At 37.9% G+C, this 12003-nt stretch overlaps 2 protein-coding genes across 2 annotated transcripts; one reads left to right on the top strand and one right to left on the bottom strand.

Moving 5' to 3' along the window:
* The first annotated feature begins 369 nt into the window (after positions 1-369).
* LOC127219731 (olfactory receptor 1) lies at positions 370-1311 on the top strand. Its single transcript, XM_051181499.1, has one exon. The coding sequence runs from the start codon at positions 370-372 to the stop codon at positions 1309-1311; it is 942 nt and encodes a 313-aa protein (XP_051037456.1).
* A 5855-nt stretch (positions 1312-7166) lies between these two features.
* On the bottom strand, positions 7167-8120 carry LOC127218936 (olfactory receptor 1468). The gene has a single exon (XM_051180046.1). The coding sequence runs from the start codon at positions 8118-8120 to the stop codon at positions 7167-7169; it is 954 nt and encodes a 317-aa protein (XP_051036003.1).
* Between the last annotated feature and the right edge of the window lie 3883 nt (positions 8121-12003).

The raw sequence follows: 12003 nt of genomic DNA on the forward strand, positions 1-12003 counted from the left end.
CTCAGAAAAAAAATCCTTCAGGACCATGGCCATGTGAGATACTAACAGAAAAGGAGCAACTATTATTGTTCAATATTCATAGAATAATGCTGACAAATTAGACAGATAAGTTTTTAAAAACCAATGCTCTCATAATCAAATACATAAAATATTTAGAAATTGATGAACACTAAAACATAGAAGAAAGAACTAAATATTCAATCATCAGTATTATAGAGGTAACAAACATGGGAATATATATACAATTTTTGTGATGGTGGGAAAATTGATATTATTGAACACATAACAAATGGTTAACAGGAAGGCATGATCACATTTATTCTTAAAGCTGATGCCATGCTTTCTCTTAAAGGTACCTGAGACAAAATAATGGAAGGGAACCAAACTGTCATCACCCAGTTTCTCCTCCTGGGCCTGCCCATCTCCCCAGAGCACCAGAACCTGTTCTATGCCCTGTTCTTGGCCATGTACCTCACCACTGTCCTGGGGAACCTCATTATCATCATCCTCATCCTACTGGACTCCCATCTCCACACACCCATGTACTTGTTTCTCAGCAACTTGTCCTTCTCTGACCTCTGCTTCTCCTCTGTCACAATGCCTAAACTTCTGCAGAACATGCAGAGCCAGGATCCATCCATCCCCTATGGAGGATGCCTGGCACAGATATACTTCTTTCTGTTTTTTGGAGATCTTGGGAACTTCCTCCTTGTGGCCATGGCTTATGACCGCTATGTGGCCATCTGCTTCCCCCTTCATTACACCAGCATCATGAGTCCTAGGCTCTGCATGACGCTAGTGGTGCTGTCCTGGGTGCTGACCACATTCCACGCCTTGCTGCACACCCTGCTCATGGCCAGATTGTCATTCTGTGAGGACAATGTGATCCCTCACTTTTTCTGTGACATGTCTGCTCTGCTGAAGCTGGCCTGTTCTGACACCCATGTTAATGAGGTAGTTATATTTATTGTGGTCAGCATCTTTCTTGTCCTTCCATTTGCACTTATTATCATGTCCTATGTACGAATTGTGTCTTCCATTCTCAAGGTCCCTTCTTCTCAAGGTATCTATAAAGCCTTTTCCACATGTGGATCCCACCTGTCTGTGGTCTCACTGTTCTATGGGACAGTCATTGGTCTCTACTTATGTCCTTCTGCTAATAACTCTACTGTAAAGGAGACTGTCATGTCTTTGATGTACACAGTGGTGACTCCCATGTTGAACCCCTTCATCTACAGCCTGAGGAACAGAGACATAAAGGGAGCTCTGGAAAGAATCTTTTGCAAAAAGGAAGTTCAACTACACTTATGATCATAAAACTTGGAAATTTAACAAAAATTTCATCCCATAAACATATTAATAAGAACATTAGAGTATTTTGCAGAATTTCCCACCATGAAAGCCCACCACATTCATAGGTCATACTAAGTGTCAATTACATTAAGAAGTTTAGCTAAGTAATTTAACAAGGAGAGTGGATCTTAGGGACCAGAATCACCTTTCTCATTGTCTTGCCCATGTGGTCCTAGAAAAATTATAGTGTAGATGTACTACTTACTATGTTGGATTCCTGTTCCTTCTGATAATGAAGTTATTCTGGGATTGTACCATTTGTCCATATTTCTGCTTTGATATCGCTATCCTTTTTAAATAGTACTTGTTATTCAACACAATATCAACAATATTAAAATACCTCAACTTCCTATGCTGGCTGGCTTTTTTGTTCTTTGTTCACAAATTTTGGCATTATCTTATTCCTTAATTCCACTGTATAGAAGAAGTCACCCTCCTGTTGATTCATAGAAATAACAGTGCCCAATAAATAAGGAACACACTTCTAACAGTTGCAGGAAGAATCCCATGGCCATTTTAGGAGAGAAAGAACACAAGAAAATTAAGACAGAAGCAGTCCATTATTCATAGGTAATGATCTCCCAAGCCTTGCTTAGGAGGCTCCTCCAACAGATAATTGTTCATCTGGTGGGTCAATATAATTAATATCAGCTGTCATCTACTGCATATTCTTGTGAACCCCCAAAGGTATGCATGTGGCAGCATGTTGATACATATCATATATACAGTTCTCCCTCCAAATAAACAGTAATATAGTAATGCTATTTAAAAAGTGAGAGCTGACCTTGGGAAACAGTTCTCTATAGAAGGCCAGTGAATATGTGATAATAATTCTCAATATGAAGTCTAAATGAAACCCACAATAATTGTCATCTCATGCCAACAACAATGCTATTTTCAAATAAAATTTTATTTAAATTAAAAACAATCTTATTTTATATACCAATCCGAGTTCCCTCTCCCTCCTGTCTTCCATCCCACCCCATCCACTCCCTAGGGATTGTGAGGCCTTCCGGGGGGATCATGAAAGTTTGTCTCATCATTTGGGGCAAACTAAGTGCATGTATTGACTTATTTATTTATTTATTTACTTACTTACTTATTTTCCTTTTCTTTTTTCTTTTTCTTTTGAAGACAGGTCTCACTGCACAGCTCTATCATGGAGCTCACTATGCAGACCAGGCTGGTCTAGAATTCACAGAGATCTACCTGCTGCTGCCTCTGCTTCCCAAGTGCTGTGATAAAGGTATGTGCTTTTAGTTTTCTTTCTAATGGAAAGTAAATATTGATGAAAATGTGAAGAATCTGGAACTCACAAATATTACTGGTTGAAATGTGATATGGTACTGTTGCCCTGAAAAAATTATTTGGTGATTTCTCAAAAAGTTAAACATAGAGGGAGGGAGGGAGGGAGGGAGGGAGGGAGGGAGGGAGGGAGGGGTAACTGGGATCGACATGTAAAATAATAAATTAAATTAAAAAAAATGCTTTGACTCCAAAATTTAAGTTGAAGGACAAGTTAATGGGGAAAAGGATTTCTATTTTTGTTTCCACAGAAAATGAAAAGATGTGGATTTTTTTCCAGACTAATGTGGTTTGATCACGCCAGACCACCTGAAACAGAGTACAAGGTGATCCTACATTCAAAACAGCTGGACAAAGCAGCCCTACAGACTACAGCCAGGATTTCTGAATCTTCTTCTTATCCCCCATGATAGCGCCCCTTACCAGCAGGAAGTAGTTTGGAAAGAATGACGCCCAAATTCCCAAATATTGTGTATAAATGTTTGTTTTCATTTAATTGGACTTTGTTATATAAAATAAAATAATAAAATAAAAAAGTTAAACAGAATTATTGTCCTATCACCCCAATTTTCTAATCATAGGTATATACATAAAAGAACCACTGTATCATTGCTGTATAGAATATAATCATATCACACAGAGGCCAATAATATGTTCCACAAAATTCACACAATAATTATGTAGCTATTCAGTCAGATGTTTTAGCATGGTGAATAATCATCTCTTGGAATGAATCTTTGTATCTCATATTGCTATTGCTATAATATTTTCTAACATTGAATATTCTTAATAAGAATAGATTTTTGATAATTATATATGAAACATTGTTGCACATATTACTAATTTGTCTATAAACCATTTCATGCATACAAGGTTTAATGCTGGATAAAATATTTCCAAATTTACACCAATTGTAGGGCTTCCTAATTTGATGTTGGTGATAGAGCATAAGGCATAAATATTAATCAAAGATTTTGTATATTCCTCATATTCTGAAAGACATTTTATTTTCCTAAATATGGGATACTGAATAAATGTTAGTAATTATTTGAAAAAAGAACTGTTATATTCCAACAAAAAAAATTTACATTAATATCCAACAGAGAACTATTAATAAGAGTTTCAATACACAAAGAGCTTTGAATTGATCATTGCCCAAACAGACCATGGTATATCCATGAAATACTACTCAGTATTAAACACAAGTGAACTATTGACACATGGTTGTGCCTTGAAAGTGACTGTCTTAGTCCATGTTCTATTGCTGTGAAGAGACACCATGACCCTGGAACTCTTATGAAAGAAAGCATTTAATTGGGGATGGCTTACAGGTTCAGTGGTTTAGTCCATTATCTTCATGATGAGAAACATGGCAGCATACAGGCAGACATAGTTCTGGAGAAGTAGATAAGAGTTCTACATCTTTATCAGCAGGCAGAAGGAACAGAGAGCCACTGTGTCTACCTTGAGTTTCTGAAACCTCAAAACACACCCACAGTGACACAGTTCCTCCAATAAGGCCATGACTATTCCAACAAAGCCACATCTCCAATAATGCTACTTCCTATGAGTATGTGGGGGTCATTTTCATTCAAACAACCACACTAACTGAAAGGAAACATAGAATAGTCTGTATGATTGTGTGTATGCAAAATGTCAATGTCAAGAAAAATCCATGAAGATACCCAATAAACTGGAGTTGTCTGTGTCTGAGTCAGGATAGGGAAAGTATAGAGTAGCTAAGTGTTGATTAATCTTCTGTCAATTTATGGGACTTAGAATCACAATAGAAGCAAATATCTTAGCATGTCTGTGAGGGATTATCTAGTTAGGTTAGCTGAGGTAAGAAGACCTACTGAAATGTGGGCAAAGTCAAACCATGGTTTGGGGTTTCAGACTAAATGAAAAAGAGAAGACATAACGAGCCCAACCATTCATCACTTGGCTTCCTGACACTCACCATTGGGAAGGTGGAAGGCAGAAGCCAGCGCCATCTTTAAGGCAAGGCACTTCGCAGCTCTCTGCACTCAATGATAAACATGCTTCCTGCACAAAACAAGCATCCCTTTGAATGAAATTCAGGAGTAATGTTTTGACTTTTGAACACATTGGCACAGGAGACCACTTCTAAAATATAACACCAGTATCATGGACACTGAGATTATCATTCAATAAATGGGACTCACTAAAACTGAAAAGCTTATGAAAGGCAAAGGATACTGTCAATAGTACAAAACAGCTGCCTATAGAATGGGAAAACATCTTCACCAACCCACATCAGATAGAAGGCCAATCTCCAAAATGTATAAAGAACTCAAGAAACTAGACCTACCAGCTGTTATGCAAATATCAAATGTCTTATGCCATTTGTGAATTATTTATAAACATCCCTGAAAGTGCCCATTGTTTTGCACCAAAAAAAAAATCACTGATACATTCTACTGTCTGTTCCTTGGGAGATTTTATGTTATTTTGTTTGTGTTACATCCTAAGGCATAATGACAATAAATACTAATACTAGAAAAGACAACACACACACACACAAATTTTATATATATATATATATATATATATATATATATATATGTAAAATTGAAATTATATGTTACTATAAACCCATCACATTCAAAATGAAACCTGTTATCTTATTCTTAAATTCACTTCCATTTTTATATTCCATTATTTTCTCAAATCAGGCCACATTTCAGTTGCTCAGTGTATCAGATGTCAATCATTTAGCCTTTGACTCATTTAAGAAAAATGTTAGTTTTGTTATGAATTACCAGTCCAACTTCATTCTTCTCAAGTGATTGTCAATATTAACCCATTTTAATATGTGTCTACTCATACATACAGAGGTATACACTTTCTAGCAGCTTCATAGTACATTGTGGAAGTCAAGGAGTATAATGTTGAACAAAGAGAAAACACAGATAGTGAAGAGTTCCAATCCTTGCTTGTCATTAAGTATCAATAAAGACATCTATTGTCAGAGAGTAAAAATTGGGACAGGAGGAGGTCTTGACTTCAGCAATGTGATCAATTATAAATGAATAAAATGATGATTTGAATGTCATCACTTAGAGGCAACAATGAAAAAAAAATAAATGGACCAAGTTTGGAGACTTGGACAATGATTTTCATGTAGCTCAGACTAAACAATGAATGGCCACTCACCCTATTCCTGGGAGTTTGGGGAGAATCTCCAAATTTGAATAATCAGAGCCAAATGTATTTTCCTCCATACAATTACCACCAGACTACTACAAAGCATGCTTGTGAAACTTATTGGTAAGTTTGAAATAACAAGGAAAGAAAGAAGATCTTCCAGGAGAATAAGCAGACTCCAACTTCCTTACTCACAACCAGAAGCTTTTTGAGACCTGGTATGGATCAGCTCCTGGGCAAATATAAATCAAAACTGTTACCACAAAGCAAACAGTCCATTCAAAGTATATATCAAGTAAAAGAAAAAAGACAAAGCAGACATTTAAATGTAAAAGAGGTAATGAAAGGTAATGACACGTTCTAAGTGTGGTAAGAGTTTTTTATTAATGAAAGGTGCTGTTTAGCAAAATAAACATACATAGTTTTATGTGCCCTACATATGAGCCATTGCAGACATGAGCTTTAGTTGACTGCTTCTCTGAATCATTAGCTCAAATGTTATTTATGCTTCTTTGCATAATAAGTTAATTTTTTGTTTTTTAAGAAGAGTGAGAACAAGACTTGAGTATTTAAGTCTAGTCAGTTTTGACATGGGAAGACAAGGTATCATTTATACCTGAATTATGGCATTATAAGAAAGAATTTCAATTAAACAATTTTATATTATGCTAACCAAAGTCAGGAAAAACTGTCCTACAAAGATACTGGTATCCATTTTTTTTCATCAACTACACCTCACTTCTTGGGGCACTGATTTTGAGGAGAAATGTAAATTAACATCTGCCCATACCTGGGATTTGCACCAACACTCTAAAGTATAGCTCCTTTGAGTCACTTATGGAGCAGTGGTTGAGTACAGAGTTACATTTTCCTAAAATTGTCAGAATCTGGCTTTCCAGGGTCCTAGTTAATAAGGCTGTAAGTCTGCAACATATTCGCAAGCCTCAGTTCAGAAAACTATCTGGAATCAAGGCAGTAGCAGTAACTATAGGCTCAGACAACATGAGTCATAGAAAATACCAGACTCCAAGAAAAATTGTATATATTTATTTATATACTAACACAATTCAAAAATTCTACTGAACTCTGCAAATACTGCAAGGTATGATCTGAATAGCTAGAAGAGCTACATATGACCCACAAAACATCTAAATTGCAACATGTATTATATGGAGTTACGGTAGTGTTATTTCTGTAGACACATTACATACCGAACAATCCTGAAATATTTCATTTGAGCAGAAAGTTTTATGATATGATGAGAGGGTCTATAATAATACTTAAATAACAAAGTGAATATATGCACCGGATGAATTATTTTAAAATCTCAATAGCTACCATCATAGGAAGAAGAGTATTTTCTTCTTGCAAAGGGCTCTAACTAGGGCCCCCTTTATATCTCTGTTCCTCAGACTGTAGATGAAAGGGTTTAGCATAGGAGTCACCACTGTGTACATCATGCCCATGACAGTCTCCTTCAAGGTAGAATTATTAGCTGATGGGCATAAGTACAGACCGATGACTGTCCCATAGAACAGTGACACCACAGACAGGTGGGAACCACAGGTGGAGAAGGCCTTATGGATACCTCGAGCAGAAGGAACCTTGAGAATAGAAGAGACGATTCGTGCATAGGACACAACGATGAGCACAAATGGAATGACAAGAATAAGACCTCCAGTGATAAATATCACCAACTCATTAACATGGGTGTCAGAGCAGGATAGCTTCAGCAGAGCAGACATGTCACAGAAAAAGTGAGGGATCACATTGTCCTCACAGAATGACAATCCGGCCATGAGCAGGGTGTGCAGCATGGCATGGAATGTGGTCAGCACCCAGGACAGCACCACTAGAGTCATGCAGAGCCTAGGACTCATGATGCTGGTGTAATGCAGGGGGAAGCAGATGGCCACATAGCGGTCATAGGCCATGGCCACAAGGAGGAAGCTCTCAAGATCTGCAAAAAACAGGAAAAAGTACATTTGTGCCAGGCAGCCTGCATAGGGGATGGAGGGTACTTGGCTCTGCATGTTCTGCAGCAGTTTGGGCATTGTGACAGAGGAGAAGCAGAGGTCAGAGAAGGACAAGTTGCTGAGTAAAGAATACATAGGCGTATGGAGATGGGAGTCCAGTTGAATGAGGATGATGATGAGGAGGTTCCCCAGGACAGTGATGAGGTACATGGCCAGGAATAGAGAATAGAACAGGTTCTGGTGCTCTGGTGGGATGGGAAGACCCAGGAGGAGAAACTGGGAGATGACAGTTTGGTTCCTTTTTGTGTTTCCCTGCATCTAGGATCTGTAAGACAAATAAAAACAAATGTATATATGACATCCTCAAATACTTAACCTCATCTTCATAACTGAAAGTTGAATCTGTAACCAGAATTACACCGCCATCTAGCACACTTTTCCCCCATTAGTACTAGAAGCAACAAAATTAACCCTTCTCAACCATCTAGAACATACTCATGGGTTACTTCTGTGGTCTCCAGTTCACCTGATGACAGTACGACCATTCATTCTCAGTAACTACAATTGGCTGTTTTTTAACAGTATATTCTATGTCAGTGTTTACTGAAGCACAGTTCTGAACACTGTCCCTGTAATTATGTTCCTCCAGCCCTCAAATTGCTCTCATGGTATCAGTTGCCATCTAAGCTTTATGGGCACACCTACCACCTACACTACCCTATCATCAAGTGCTGAGTAATTAGCGTCTATGGAAGTTACCAGTCCATCTTCTGATCAACAGTTCTCATTTCCCCATTAACTTTTCCAAACCCACCCCTCCATCATTCATGTCTCAGTGTGAATGGAATCTAGACTCAAATCAGAATCCAAGGGGTTTTCTTTCTTATATTTGTCTCTTTAACAATCTAGAAAGTCTTACACATTTTGTGCTTCCCTTTATCCTGTATTTTTTCTACCTTCCCTGCTCCCTTATTTCCTCCCCTCTTTTTATGTCTTGTTTTTTTTAATTAATTTAGTTTGTTCTTAGACAATTTGATTCATGTATATAAGATATTCTGATTACTTTCTACACACACACACACTCGCTCTCTCTCTCTCTTTTCTGCCTCCCTCCCCTATTACCCATCTGTTTTGTTCTTACCTGTCCCTCTCACAGATTCACAACTTTTCATTTTGTTTTGTGACTTATTTAGTTTATATAGGGATGTCTGTGTTACCACTAGATTGGAACTATCCATTAGGGTCTGGTGGGGTCATCAGTTAGTGTGTAGCCATCCAAAGACAATGATCTCCCTTTCCCTGGATCTATCAGTACAAAATAGTTCAGTAGTGAGCAGTAGAGCCCTACTCATGCCTGGCCATTGATGGGCCCATTCTTATGTAGACACTCAATGCAGTTATTCATAATTGTTTAGAGTTCATTATTGTAATCACTATATTGTCCAGAAGATGATATTTCACAGCCCTTTTCCCTATGTTCTCCTTTTCACATTCTTTTCCCCAAAGTGCTCCTGCAGCCTCAAAGAGGGTGGTTTGAATGTCTTGTTTAGGGCTGAGTTGCTATAGTCCCATATGTGCCTGAAGCTGACCTGTCTTCTGTCCTCACCATCAGAATGCTAGGATTGCATTGTGTAATGCTATGCCCCCAGCTTTATTGCACAAAAGGCACAATGTTCTGGAAGAATTGTCACTTGCCTACCTCCACATTACCATGTGACCCACTGCATAGACATGTCCTACACAGCAATGTGTGACTTCTGCATCACACCAACTCTCCACAGTCGCTGCTCTTTCTGTCTGGACTCATCTTGCCTGTGATTCCACTTCACCTGGCTTCTCCTCCATTTATCCTACATACATATTACATGTGACTTCATGAGTTAAATCTCTCATGCCTTCCTAGATGAGACTATCGCTCATGTTTCCACTGTGTCCACTGTTCATCCCATGGTACTCAAGTCCCTGATCACCTATTTGACTATATTTCCACCTCTATGTTAAACTCCATGCAGGAAAAGGCTGTCGCCATCTTGAGGCATGGACAGCACCTGGCATGGTGCCTGGACATGATCAGTGTTTCATGAATTTTTGCTGGCTGTCCCTCGGACTGAGACACAGATTCCTTCAATTTCAAGGATTGCAAACACTAATCTAAGTTGATCACTGCTATTATACCTTCCCAAGAGTCTCTAGCTTGAACTATACAGCATTAGCTTTGGCCATCTGAATATATAATTCCTGGGTATAATTTCTGGCCCATGGAAAATATTATATTGCTTAAGCAAGCTATTTTTTTATCCTAAATGACCTAAAAAAACTGTCATACATTATACACAAGTATTTTTTCCTTCAGGAGGGAGGGCCTACACCCTACTCCAAATGACTTGACAGATTTTGATGACCCCTTCTGGAAGGCATCACCCTCCCTGTGGAGTGGGTGGGGAATAGGATGGGAAGGAGTGGTTGGGGGTCATGGGAGGGAGGGGAGAGGGAGAGGGAACTGGGATTGATATGTAAAATAAGAAAAAATAATAAATATTAAAAATGAATAAATAAATAAACATCAGGTGGAAATATTTTGTCCTTTATTTTGATAAATTTGTGATTTGTTAATATTAGGATGAAAATAATGTGATATATTTAATTATTTGGGAAGAAAGGAAGGAAAGGGGGTAATTTCTACTCTTGAGACCACACTCTAACCTCTCTCTAGATACAAGCATATGTTGGGTGCTTCAGAACTAAGAAAGCTGAAGAGGAACAATGAGGCACATGGGACCTTTTTCCTCTAAAGATAAACAACTGAATCCAAATGCTAGAATGTTCACTCCACTAGTGCTGTTTAGTCAAGCAACATTGATAGTGCTTGCTTGCTTTCTTGTTTCTATACATTTAGACATAATATGCTGGTACTACAATAAGGAAAATCCTCATTAGAATATTGTATATGTGGTCTCTTAAAATACTGTGTTCCTGGGAAATCAGAAAGATCTCAAATTGGCATCTAGATGTTATAATAAATCAGTACCAGTCATTAGGAATATAAGTTTGAGCCATTTCCATGATGGTGCCTCTCATTTCCCTTACCTTGTGCATAAGATATTCTCAGTCAAGGCTGCAAATAAGAGTCATTAAGCACAGAGCTTCAAGCTAAAGATATAGCCCAGTGGGAGAGTGCTATTCTAGCATACCCAGGACACTAAGTTCAATCCCCAGCACTCAAAAATAAATGAAACACAGGGTTTTTTTTAAACATATTTTACATATAGAGAACCTAATTGCTTTGCTAAATGCTGATATTGACATGGTAGGCTTGATTTAGAAACTAAAATTCTACATGTTAGAAGTTCAATTTTACATTTAGTGATAATTCTGCTGGTCTATGGATCACACTTAGAATAATAAGATGATATAAAATATTCTTTAAGAACAATATTCTCAACTGTTCCTCAATTAATGTGATGATCATAACCTCCAAGATCAAGGCTGTCTAAAGTATTCTGAAGCTCCTTGAGTATTTCAATAATATAGCCAATATAACCAAAGGCTGAAAACATATGTATCAGATATCTACCTCACAGGAATGCCATCATGCTGAAATGATTCAGTTTGTGAGAATAATTTTATACTAGTACTAGTAAATACTATCCTTAATAAATGACATAAATAAATCCTGTAGAATGTCATAAGACCAATAAAATAAAAAACTTCAGGTTGCAAGGACACTGATTCACCCTCCAGCCAACTTACCCAGAAATACCTCAGGGTGACTCCAAAGCGAGGTCTAACATTCTGCTCCCATTTATCCATTATAGGCATATGAAGAATGGTCTCTAAGCTGTCACCTGTGTGTACATCAACTCTGCTCAAATTGCTCATTCTGGTCATTCCTGTGCCTAGGGGATTGTACATCCCAGCGGAGTCAGTGTCCTAGAGGAACTCATTTAAAACAAAGCAATTATCCAGAATCCTTCTGGAACCAATTCTTTAGAAGCACGTGTTTCTGATTATAGCCCCTAATTACACATGAACATACTTTGGAAAAAATAGTAGGAGTGGAAGAAGCTGATGTGATGAAGGAGGCTGAAGGATCCAAAGAAGGTATTCAAGACTATGAACACGTTGTCTACAGTCTTCCACAAGAGGCCACTAGATGTTTTGAAATAGTACCACCATTAAATACATGTGCTTGAAAAAAGAT

This window comes from Phodopus roborovskii, unplaced genomic scaffold (assembly GCF_943737965.1).
Source record: "Phodopus roborovskii unplaced genomic scaffold, PHOROB, whole genome shotgun sequence".
Taxonomy (NCBI): domain Eukaryota; kingdom Metazoa; phylum Chordata; class Mammalia; order Rodentia; family Cricetidae; genus Phodopus; species Phodopus roborovskii.